The sequence below is a fragment of the Sinohyriopsis cumingii genome, chromosome 12, assembly GCF_028554795.1.
Source record: "Sinohyriopsis cumingii isolate HCF-2022 chromosome 12, ASM2855479v2, whole genome shotgun sequence".
NCBI lineage: Eukaryota > Metazoa > Mollusca > Bivalvia > Unionida > Unionidae > Sinohyriopsis > Sinohyriopsis cumingii.
The window spans coordinates 121,637,851-121,651,568 of record NC_142972.1 but is presented as its reverse complement, the minus strand read 5'-3'; the positions used below and the strand labels follow the sequence as shown (position 1 = coordinate 121,651,568).

General features: G+C 37.4%; 1 protein-coding gene across 1 annotated transcript in view; it reads right to left on the bottom strand.

Annotated features, from left to right (window-relative positions):
- Window positions 1-523: 523 nt before the first annotated feature.
- The window catches only part of LOC149787361 (b(0,+)-type amino acid transporter 1-like), a 54,797-nt gene continuing 41,602 nt past the window's right edge, over window positions 524-13,718 (bottom strand). Inside the window, exons 10-12 of the mRNA XM_089976092.1 lie at window positions 2,848-2,997; window positions 978-1,146; window positions 524-582 (exon numbers count right to left, since the gene is read on the bottom strand). Coding sequence (XP_089832218.1) covers window positions 524-582; window positions 978-1,146; window positions 2,848-2,997 — 378 coding nt within the window. The remainder of the gene's footprint in view (window positions 583-977; window positions 1,147-2,847; window positions 2,998-13,718) is intronic.

The following is a 13,718-nucleotide window of genomic DNA, read 5'->3' as shown; positions in this document are numbered from 1 at the left end:
CATCCCACCTCAATTCTTTTTCTCTGTTCAGTAGGGTTTTGATTTTTGTCTCATTGTCATTAATGGGGACAGCTATAACTGAATCAGTTCTGAACAGGGCAGATTTTTATATATAGTACAGCACATAACAAGAGAAACAATTCTAATTCTTTACAATTTCTTGGATTCGAAGAATAGTCACTCCAATAGAAAACGGACATTGTGTTCTTCATTCAGCTTTTTTCCATGGCGTAGCATTTAAAAAGACGATCTGGAATACCTTTGACAAATCCCATCTTAATTTATGATTTTTTTTCCATGGCGTAGCGTTCAAAAGGACTATCTGGAATACTTTTAACAATTCCCATCTCAGCTATTGTCTTTTCCGTTCATCTTTTTATGGTTAAAGTTCCTTAATTTATTAGTCTTCTTCCGGCGGAATACTCAAAAGGACGATCTGTCATTATTTATATTACTTCAGTACAGAAGAATTACTTTTTTTTTCTCTATCCAGATTTACTATTGGTTTGATTATTTCCATATATTAATTTCTATCCGGAGGAACAATCAAAAGGATCATCTGCATATACTTTGACAAAGTACCTGAAATAAACGATATTATTAATATAACAAGTTAAAGTTCAATTAATTGAGTCAATTAATACGTTAGTCTGCTATGAATGTAGATCCCATTCGGAATACCAGTCATATAATTGACTTCAAGGTCTTCGTCATAGCATTACAATATCAATGTTCCAAGTCTTATTATATATAATTTATTCTTTTTTTTACAAAAAAGGCACTAGACGGACCAAAATACACGAGTGCCTGACAAAAGTTATATTTCGATATTAACTGTACTATGTAAGTTTAGTATAACCAAGTGTACTTTGATGAAACGATGTGTGTGTGTGTGCTTGTGTGTGTATGTATGTTTGTGTGTGTGAAAGATAGAGATCAAAGATCCAGAATTTCTTAAGACGACTAGCAGTACTTACCTAAAAATGGCGGTTTGTATTTTAAATAGACGAAAGGCACATAGAAGATGAATCCACTGAAGAGGAATATAAGTACGTACATGAACTCTACACGTGGATTTATAACAATGGGGATAAGTACCAGGTATACTGAAGCCAACACTACCAAGATGGGGATAATTATAGGCACCTGGAAAAAATAAATTATAGAGAGAAAGAACTTTCAGATATTTCAGTCAAGTGAGGTAATTACGAGTATGGTTATTGTTATTAAATGGTGTGTTAGACAGTAATACACATACATCATTTAAGGCTGCTTTTCCCTATTGTCTGTTCACCCTTTCAGAATCCTTATTGTTTTGTGTTTGTCTCCAAAGTTTCATTTGTATTAAGTCTTACAGTCCGTGACAGTCGTTGTAAAGTTAGTCTCTATTTTAAGTAATCTTTGCTGGGAACTGAAGTGTAATAAGTGCAGTCGTTCAAAGTGACCTTGTCCTACCTATTACTAGTAAACCATCCGTTTAATTTAATTCACGTGACTGACTAGAAAACACCCCATCATATGACAGTGATTAAAAAACGTGCATCACATGGTAAGCCTATGTGAAACGGTAAAATTTTATTATTTAGTACATATCACCCTAAATAGACATGAAGTACTGGCGGTACACATCAACCTAAATAGACATGAAGTACTGGCGGTACATATCACCTTAAATAGACATGAAGTACTGGCGGTACATATCACCCTAAACAGACATGAAGTACTGGTGGTACCTTTCACCCTAAATATACATGAAGTACTGGCGGTACACATCAACCTAAATAGACATGAAGTACTGGCGGTACATATCACCCTAAATAGACATGAAGTATTGGTGGTACCTTTCACCCTAAATAGACATGAAGTACTGGCGGTACACATCAACCTAAATAGACATGAAGTACTGGCGGTACATATCACCCTAAATAGACATGAAGTACTGGTGGTAAATATCACCCTAAATAGACATGAAGTACTGGCGGTACATATCACCCTAAATAGACATGAAGTACTAGCGGTACATATCACCATAAACAGACATGAAGTACTGGCGATACATATCACCCTAAATAGACATGAAGTACTGGCGGTACATATCACCCTAAATAGACATGAAATACTGGGGAAACTACATGTTCTACCAAATTCGTCAACTTGTTTTGACATGTAAGGCACTGAAGACGAAGAAAACAATGTGCATATTTACTTTTCATAACAACCCTTAAGATCGAGGAACACGGTTTCAAAATAATAAATTAATATCATTCTTATTTCCATATTATGAGAGACAGAAAGAAAAGAACGAAACGGTGTGGGGAAAAAAAAAGAAAAAAAAAATGGCCGAGACTATATAAAATCGAGTTAGATGTTTGATCTGATATGTTCTGTGTGTGATGCCTGTGGGATATGTTCCTTAAATGATTATGTTTGTGTGTGATTTCTGTGGGATATGTTCCTTAAATGATTATGTCTGTGTGTGATGCCTGTGGGATATGTTCCTTAAATGATTATGTTTGTGAGTGATTTCTGTGGGATATGTTCCTTAAATGATTATGTCTGTGTGTGATGCCTGTGGGATATGTTCCTTAAATGATTATGTCTGTGTGTGATGCCTGTGGGATCTGTTCCTTAAATGATTATGTCTGTGTGTGATGCCTGTGGGATATGTTCCTTAAATGATTATGTCTGTGTGTGATGCCTGTGATGTTTCATCGGATTTGCAAAATTAAAAAAGTTTACCATGGAAAAACAAGTCTTTGAATGACTGTCATTTTATGATAATGCTCAGCCGATTCAAAACATTTGAATCTGACAATGAAAATGAGTTACATAAACAGGGTTGCTTACCTTGTATGGTCTCTTGAGATCTTTATCAGTGAATCGTAAAATGATTGTGCTGGCTGCGGTAAGACCATAAAATATCCACGCAGTGAAGTTGAAAAATTCTATCAGACTTCCCAAGTCACCGAGTAAGATCATTAAAATTCCTATCATCGCCTGCAAGAATACATAAGTCTTATCGTTGGTTTTCAAACCATATCGCAGTAAGTAATGATTGTAACCAAGCAGCAGGGAGGGCGAACCATACAAATTTTAGAAGGTTCCAAATGCTGAAATAAGGTCTCCACAAGGAGGGGTTTCAACCGGAAATAACGTCGACTACGTTTCAAGAGGAACTCTCGGAGAGATAAGCCTCTTTGGGAGGTCCTCCTGAGTTAGTCCAAATGTGGTTTCTGGTTGAAAACTCATTAATGGCGCTTCGATTACAAAAAATGAAACAATTCGTTGTCGTCGCCCTCCCTGCTGCTATGAATTAATTTTTTTTTATCTAACCCGATTCGATACCGTGCTCGAGGATCATGTAAGTTTATTGTTACAAATCCGTGCGGAGTAGCTTGTGCTCGTGAAAAGAAGTTTCTAAACTTATTTATATCCATATCACCGCTACACCAGGTCTGATGAATATTTCGTAACGTGTGAGTATCAACTCCGTTAAAGACGGTAAGAATATTACAGTCATCCCTAATCACTTTAGGAATTTGTGTATACCGCTGGGTTACATAAATCACATCTTTGTTTTTGTGTCAACCTCTGGAAAATATCCTAGCTGGATTTGATTGTTTATCCAACATTACATCATCGTAAACAACTAAATTATTAGTAAATCCATCAATATCATCAATACTTGGCGCTTCATTAATGTCAGTTATAAATTCAACAACATCATCTCCGCTCTCATTTAACGATTTTGCACTTTCATTAAAATCTTTTAACACTTCATAGCATCGTTGATCGTCCACAGATGGAGCTACCAAATACAACTTATCCCACTTTATCCACTTCATTATTAAATTCAACAGTAATTGTGTTTTACCACTCCCAGATGGACCTATAATAATCATGCGAACAGAATTTGGTAGCGCTGCTTGATGCTTAACTGGTTCTCGTTTCCTTGTAGCCGATTCCATTAGAATAATATAAAATAAATATGGATTTATACTGTGTGAAATGCAAGGCGCGCACGCTAACAAGTGATCTAACAACCATTACAACACGCAATAACAGATCTGCGGTTACGGGCAAGTGTGAACGATGCGGTACAAAGAAATTTAAATTTATTTCCAAATCAGGTGATAAACTAAAGCCAAAGATAAAGCCAAGTAAAAAAAAAGCAACACGGAGGTGATATTGCAGCAAAATTAACAAAAAACCTGGGACTCCGTGGGCTAAATACCCAGGAGAAAAACATCTTCCAGGATATAATTACTGTGGCCTAGGAACCAGACTTGATATCAGACTTGATGACCAAGATCAACCAAAATCAGGTGATTATCCGATAAACGCTATTATAAGGCGTGTCATGCTCTTGATGTAGCTAATAAAAGTAAAAATCTACAAGATAGGCATCTCGCAGATGTGAAATTAATTCACGCGCTAAAGTCCATCACTGATATATCTTTCAAGGAGAGGTTAGCTAGTTGGTTAATAAAATCCGCAATTAAAGGTAAATTAGCGCTAGATGCTGGGTAATTAATTATAATGGAGTCGATTTATTATTCCCCAAGAGGTTACTGGAAGGGTACCACAGCGATTAGTAAACTCGCTGAAGCAGCAAAAGTTACACGCGTTACTGCTAAAAAGTGGTTATCCAAACAGGCAATATGGCAAATTTACCAACCACCACCTAAGCAAATTCACTTTGCGCATTTCAATGTCAGTGTTCCTAATGAAGTTCACCAGGCTGATATTTTATTTTTACCTCATGATACCGCTAAAATACAAAGACGTCAGATAACATATAAGTATGCGCTAATTGTAGTTGATGTTACAAGTAGATACAAAGATGCAGAACCGTTAACAACTAAAACAGCATCTGAGGTTGCTTCTTCGTTTGAACGAATTTATCAACGAGGTGGTCTACGATGGCCACAGCTGCTGCAAGTTGATCATGGCAAGGAATTTCAGGGTCCAGTATTATCGCTGATGAAGCAACATAATGTCACCATCAGACGAGGACATACTGCAATTCACCGTGATCAGGCAATTGTTGAGCGATTTACTCGAACACTTGCTGAGCGGTTATTTGGATATCTATAAGCGAAGGAATTCATTCAGGACAAGAGATCTCGTGAATGGGTTGCAGGATTACCAGGTGTGATAGCTGCATCAAATAATGAAATAACTCGAAAAACCAACATGAAACCTATTAACACAATTACCAAAAAAAAATATACCCGTACAACGACGTGATTTTTCAGCACAGCCAATACTGGGCAATGTGACTGTGAGATATTTATATGAACCAGGTGAACTTGAAGGTGGTAAAAAAAGAGCGACTGATCCTATCTGGAGTATTACTACACACAAGATATCTAGTATAAATAGATCTACTGGTAGACCAGCAATCTACAGGCTGGATTTAACTGCTCCTGAACCTGGATTTACACGTGAACAATTACAAGTAATTCCCGAGGACACACAATTACCGCCCAGATCACTTAACTAGCACCCCTACGCCGATTACACTCAAGACAGGTCAGCATCACATTTTCTTTTGTATGACCAAGACGATTATCCTTTCTATCTACGGTGAATTGTCTTGGATTATTACTCAAATACTGCCACAACATTATACAATTACAGCTTGCACAGTGATTATTCTGCTGTTGTTTCAGTGTCATGATAAATTCAACATCAAGGTCAAATTCTCGATTATTATTTTTTGTCACTTTGTTTATAACCGGTTAATTTTTTCTTATTATATCGACATGACATTTATCGTTGTCATCGATCACTTACTCATCCAAAACAATCCTCCGCAGCTGAGATATTCTTCTGACTCTGGACACAGCCAAGTAAACTAAGTTTGACCACTCGATTCGATCATCAACGATCCAAACAACTGTATCAGATAGCCAGTCCTTGAGATGAATGTATCGTCATTGCGTATCCTAGTGTCCACGGGTATTTATTAGCGCGCAGTGCATCTTCAACAACATTGACATCAGCTGTGACAATATCATTTAATACGAGATTTTGTTTCTCGGTCTGTCCTGGTATATCAACGTCAATATTTTGCCGTCGTGTATCAGCTGGTCTATAACACAACGGCACTAGCAACGTTGGAAATTTCTCTTTGTGTAACTGAAACAACCGCTGTTGAAGTGTGTCTCTGACTATCTTTTTACTTGCCACTATCAAGTCGCTTGGTCTCCACGTTTGCAGAAAGTCGCTCATTGAAGTCTCTGAAATTATTTCACGCATAATTTCACATTGAATTTTATTCGGTTGTAGTCTGATTAATTTCTTGAACTTGTTTAAATCTGCATCAAGCGCTATATAATCATCAGTTATCTCCTCGTAATAATCAACAAAATCTTTTAACCACAAATGTGGAGATGGACCAACAAAGGGCGGTGGCTGGCCATGATCGCCATACATTATCACAGCTGTATGTTTTGTTAATAACCAATCGAGAAATATTTTTAATGTTTCTAACGGTACCGTACATATTTCATCCCAAATTATAATCCTTGGAATGTATTTCTCTCCCATTCGATCAGGAGTCCATGCGTCGCCCTTGTATCTGAAAAAGCTGTGATAAGTGCATGAGTTAACCCCTCGTTGTTTCATCTCTCGCGCGAGTCTGTGTGTAGGTGTTAACACGATCATATCTGAATTCCGAAATAATTCAATCGCTCGAGTCGTCTTACCAGACCCTCCCGGCCCATTGAGATAAACAGTCTTGTCTCTGGATACTGGATCGTACACAGACGGTGCACTTGACATTTCCGATAATTCTGATTTATAATAACTGTCTTTGATCTCAACATCTGCGGACTCACAATAATCATATACCATTTCTTCTTTTATTTTCCACGAACCCCATGATGCATCATCAGTTGTAGAACGAGTTACCGAATTCAGGTATTTCTTGTTGATGTAAAACGAATCCGTTGCAACTCTAACTGCAGTGTCAGTGAATCTATTTATCATCGATAGCAAATTTATAGAAACATAAGCTAGCATTGAAGATCTTAAATGAGCATATTGAGGTGAGTCGCCATCAGTATAACTTACAATTGTACCCAGCCGAGTTCCGTTAGATAAGTAAGCGTTTTCTTGACTTACAAATATATCTCTCGCGGTTGCATCAGCGATTATAAAATCGTATTCAGCATCGTCCATAATTAGTCGTGCATAATGTCGTTTATGATCATATGCACCACCCTGAGTAAACTTGCCAATTATTCTTCTACCGAGATCCTTCGCGTTTCTTTTCTCTTCGAGGTTGGCAATTAATGTACTGTAATCATCACTTTCGCAATCAACCAGTTCAGGCGTCGGTAACCAAACTTCAGTCTGTGCCCGATATGATATGACTGCCTCACTGACCGTCAGCGATATCAGTATTTTACAGTCAAGCATATATCGTAAAAACACTATTGGTGCCCAGCGTTTTTCATTAAAATGCCGACCAAACCAAACATAACAAAGAACATGAAGACCCTTAGCCATTTCAAATGACACTACACGAGCGAATCCTGTCAGGTCAAAATCGGGTAATGGTCCATTAATGGCCACTCGCGTCATCGAGTTCGTGGGGTGTCCAAATCTTTTAAAATACTCGCTACATTCTCCCATCCCGAGAATGCTTCCTGGATAACACGCAACCATATCAACTGATATCATTTCCTTGTAATTATACTTGGTATTCCACAATCCGCCGTGTCCGTATTCACAACAACTTAATTGTACATCTTCCAGAAACTCACTTCGGGTTGGCTTCCAGGAATTTTTTTCTCTGGCAGCGTGGGCTGCAACTGATGGGACAGTGAAACAATTAGTTAGTAATCGGTCAGTATCTTTTGAGTATCTCTGCGCAAGTTTTCTCATTGTTTCATGAAGAGATTCTTTACGGTATATTTCACCGTTAACGCGTACAAATTGATCATATTTTTGATTATCTGAACTCGAAAATAACCACACTGACACAGGATCGTTTTTACCTATCTCATTAATAAAATCAGACATGTTTCTCCCAGAGTTCTCCCCGGAAAACTCCGGGGGGTAAAATCTTACAGTTCGATCTCGTGGGAATATTGTGACTGCACTGGTCCAAGCGTGAGCGTTATGATCAACGATATTTATTGGAGCTCCTTGCGATTTATATTTCGATTCGTATAATACTTCCCCTGTTATCGTTGCTACGGTTATGGGGAATCTTAGTGCTTTCTCTAACTCGGCAACATCGTTTATTGTAGCTCCGGTATCCTTGACCCGTTCAGCCCATTTGTTTATTTTTTCACGTCGTAACGCTGTTAGACCGTTTCCGCGCATCGCATTTGTAAAATGTTCTGTTACTCGTTCAGCTACACGATTCAGTGATGAAAATCTCATTGGGGCAAGATCATTAATGTTGGGTTTTTTGTATCGGATAGATTCCATAAATGACTGCTGTTACAGGATACACTCGCTCATAATATGGTTTATCAATCCCAGTCAGCGCTCCTGGTTTGGAATTTTTACTCAGTATGACAGTTTTTCCATTAGCAAGAACAGGGTCACGTTTGTCGCGAATAATCCAATTACCTGCTTCTGCTCGCGCGATAAATTTTACTCTGAAAAAGTATTTTTGATCACTTTAATGAATAGCAAAGAGGTAACCGATAATCGTTTTCGCTCGTGCATCGTTCATTGTAGCGTCCTTGCCAGAGTCGACGTTGACTTCGTCAACGTTACGTATAATTTTAAATGTAGACCACATATGAGATGCCTCATCATCACGAAATTCCTTTTTGGCATCTCTGATAATATCAATCAGATCAGTCAGGGCTCGTCTCCGCGAGTCAGGGGTTAGTCTGTCAAAATCGAATCTAGAAGCTTTCCAGGGCTTGATTTTGGATAATCTCTCAAACTCATCCATATTATATTTAAGACAAACATTTAAATAAAAAAATAATATATGTAAAATATCTCAAACCAATCAGTGCAAGTGGTTTAAAGTGGGATCTGTAACTCCTTGTAATAAATCCTGCAGAAAAGAATTCTGCGAGGTTTTTTACGGGAAGATCAAAGACGGTCTTGTGATCGATCATATAGATAAAAATAAACTTAATAATAAATTATCTAACCTACAAGCTATCACGCCGAGCGAGAATTCTGCACGAGGAGAGACTGGTAAATTTGTAAAAATTCCTAGAGTCGTCAGATCTCTCAACATAAGTACCAGTGAAGAGAAAATATTTCGGTCAATGGCCGCGGCTGGCGAGTATTTTGGTATTCACTCGCGTTCGTCAAACGTGTTGCAGATGAAATAATCAAATCATCGTTTTCATACAAGTTTAATAGCTGGATTTTATTTCGTTATGTAGATGCAGATAACGGAGATAACTCTGCAGCGACTGTGTAAAAGTCATGATGCACTTCCCTCCCCGAGATTGCGCAACACTCCTTGAGATTGCGTAACACATGTCATTACCTATTTTATATATTATCCAGCGCGGCAGAACTGTATACAGTTATTATTTTTTACAGCCAATACAGTTCGTGGCGTAACCGTCTTATTGATGCACACTGCATCACAGTCTATTACAACGCGTTAATACTTCCGCGTTTGATAAAATTAAAAATTGATAGTACAGGTAGGTGTTATATTTTTCACGGGTAATGTTTAGAATTAAAATCCAGTTCAGAACTTAAATTCAGCTGCAAATTGTTAACTGAGCTCTGTCAACAGTTATCTACATGATAATTTCTGAAACATATACTAGTAGATTAGGACCGTGGCGCAAGCAGTAGCGGGGTTGATTCTCATTTCGGCAGAGTCAACAGGCAGCGGTTCGAGTATCGTAACGGGCATTTCGACAGTATCGATTAATAGGATTTTATAATTGGGGCGGCAGCCGAAACCGTTCATGTACATCTCTCTCCCACGTCAAATCGTGGGGGGGGAGTGTTTTTCACCCCTGGGATTTGATCTTGGGGGTAATGTACATGAATTCAATACAGGTATGTTTGTGACGCGCCCCCAAAATAAACAGTAGCCGTGGATGCATAAGCTCTAAGTTACATGGGCCCCCACAAAAACAAAACATTCAGAAAGAATGCGGTCAAAAAGAAACGATTATGAGGATGCCGAGAAGACCATAAGAAAGGTCTCTGTAAGACAAAAGTCTCAAAACAAAAGTCTGAAATGACCTCGTGGACCTCATAATAGCTAATGTTTATTTTTGGTCTAAAAATTTTTTCTTTTAAATATATAATATCGGTATATATAATAATTATGAATTACGAAAATATCAATGATGTAATTGTTGCTATTAAAAAATTAGAAGAAAACGGAATTAATATATCTGATGAATTAAGTCCTGAAAAAATCATGTCTGATTTTGAAACACTGCATGAGGCTAAATGCGAAGGGCGGTATATTTTGCCGGCTTAGTACAGATTTATAAAAAAAATTCAAACGGCTATGTATCAATCGCTAGCTACGGAAGAAGAAGCACAAATAAATGAATTTGTTTCGTTGTCTCGTGCAATTGAAAAAATTAGATCACAATTATCTCAAGAATACGAATAAAAAAAAAATAATACTCGCGTAAGGCAACTAAAAAATTTATGTCAGATTGTGAAACGATCGAAAGTTAGACCCCTTGATGAAAGGTGATTTCATCAAGGTGATGAAATCAAGGATACTTAGAAATGAAGTCAAGTACGTGGAAATGAAATCGAAAGTAAAATAAAATATTTTTTACCTGCATCAATCTGTTGAGTTAGATAATATTTTTTTTAATTTTATCAATCTGATGAGGTATTTTTTTTCACTTATATCAATCTGACCTGCATCAATATGATGAATTATATAATGTATCCTTTAGTCGATCAGATTTAATGCAAGAGTGCGCGTAATTTAGAATCTGATCTTTATCACACGTGATCATAGAAATATGTTCTCGCTGTAGTTTATCCAGCTGCGATTGTGTCAATAAAAAAATCCTCGTTACCGTACACATCAATAACCAGATCAACTGGACCAACTAGAAACTCTGTAAATATTTTTTTGATGTAATTTTCAAGTACTTGCTTATCGTGTATGAAAACCTTCACATGTTGGTACATTATGTAATACTCGCTCAATTAATTAGAAATCAAGGCCTGTCAGTAAAAAGTAAATTTCTTGCAGATGTCAATAAATATTTTTTTTCCTTTTTACTGAAAACCGTTGAATTCGCATGATTTTGACTAGTAATTACCCCTTCAGAATTAACAAATCGGTCGATTTCCATGATTTTTACTAGTAATTACCCCTTCAGAATCAACAAATCGGTCGATTTCCATGATTTTTACTAGTAAATACCATATCAGAATTAGCAACTCGGTCGATGTGCACAAAATATATATAAATAAAATATTTTTACTGTTGCTCGTGCACAAAAATAAAATTATTATACTTGCTTGTGAATTTCAGTCGATTTCCATGATTTTTACTAGTAAATACCCTATCAGAATTAACAAATCGGTCGATTTCCATGATTTTTACTAGTAATTACCCCTTCAGAATTAGCAAATCGGTCGATTTCCATGATTTTGACTAGTAAATACCCTATCAGAATTGAGAAATTTGACAGATTTTCAGTAAAAAATAAATTTCTTATAATTCTGAGCGACAGTAAAAAAATATCCACCTTGTCTGTCAGGAGAATCATTTTTCTTTTACTGTTTTCTTGAATGAGATCCTTGAAAATCGTAGATTTTTAGGATCGAAAATCTCTAGGATTTCACAAGTAAATTAATATTAACTATTTCATTCCTCAAATCCAGAAGGTGGCCAGACTGGTCAGTTAGTTTGAAATTTATTCTTGATAACAGACTATTATGACATCGTAGATAGACTGGATTGATCGGCTCTTGCACAATCAGAAATCCTGGTGGCTCTTTTGGTGTGAATGAATAAAGAACAAATCCTTTCTGGGCTTGATTTGATACTGCTGTGTCCGTGCTGTAGCGGCCATCAGTTACATCACACACTAGATTGACCGCGACCACAGAAGTTATATTTACGATTTCCGGAGACACATGTCGCCCTGTCCCTTCGGAGCTATTGTTGTGTCGGAGAATAGTTGCCGGTGGTATTATTTTTTTGTACTGTGCGAGTATGTCATCAAAGAACTCATCAATGATATCACTGACGGATGCCTGGGAAGTTTAAACTTCGGTACATCTGGCTCTATCGAATATGCTTCTAAAAATCTTTGTTTAGCGCCGGTTTTATCGTCAATTACTCCCCGAAATGTTATATAGCGAATAAATTCCATGTCTATTAAAAGCTGATTTAATATTTCGATTCGTGAAATGATTTCGCTGCGTGAACCAGTTATATCAAAGAGATGTTCTTGAAAGAGTTGCCGTAGTCGCTCTAGTTGTGTTTTGTGTTCACGATTAATTTCTTTAAAAAATTCAATAATATCACTTATATACAGAGATAAAAATCCTCCTCCAGGAAACTGTTCCTGAATAAAAGACCAAGTTCCACGATCCTCATCGCCGAAGGTAAATCTAATGCTCTACTTTGTGCTTTGTATTTCATGTAAACGGTTTTTGTATGATGGGAAAATTTCATGATATGATCTGTTATTTGAAGTATAATCAGACCTTTTAGGTTCTGGTGGTATCGGTGGCGCCGGCGGTGGTATTTCGGGCCATCCTAACACTGTTCTGATCGAACTCTGATATATGTCAACGGCGTAGTCAGGAGTGTTTATTTCGATCGCAGATGACAGTGTTGGTTCATGTGCTGTTATTTTTATCTTAGCTTCCTTCCCGGTGATATTTTTTATTCGACGTTGTAATTCCTCATTGATTTCTTCGATTTGATAGCTTACGGTTGGTATTCCAACAACGTTCCAGTCGGGTGACCCATCTGGTCGGTTTTTATTTGCAAACACAAAGGAATTATTTTCTGATAATCCACCAAATGATTTTGATCTAATATTGGGCCAGCTGTAATATACTCGTAATTGTGCTTGTGCGATTTCTTTCACCGGACTCGCAGTTGGAAAATTAATACTGAATTCTGGTTTAGTCGAGCTTACTGTTATCATTGAAGTTCTCTTGGGCCTTGTATTTTCGGCTATCTGTTGAAGTAATTCTGTCATTATTCATTTTCGTTGTTTTCAAATGGTGAGACTCGGACTGCTTTCAGTCTGCGTATGTGTTTGCCATGTTTGTGAATTCGGAATCTGATATTGTTTTGTCGTTGAGGCTTGATGATATCAGCGACGATAATTTTGAGTATGCTGCTGTTGCTGTGTTTAGCCGCATGACATAATCATGCAATTTTGTGCTCGTGCACGTTGATATCTTTTTCGCGATTATATTAAAAACACCTGCGATTTCCGCTGATGATGAAACGCATATTGTTGCTGAGATTGCAGTTGTTACTGGCGTTAGCGCTGATAATACTCCTCCGGTGGATGCAACTAACGCGGATACCGAGTATACTGCAACGTCTACAATGACTGTTCGTCGCTTATATTTCTCTACTTTTGTTGCGTATTTGTCGATGAGGGTTTTTAACTCTGATTGCCATTCGCGTACCTGATCGTATCTATATTGCTGGACATTTAACTCTGTTGTCGTTGACGCTGTCAGGGTCATTTATTATTTTACGCAGTAACCAATTGAGGTGTTTCAGCTACGAATTCCAAACACCACCA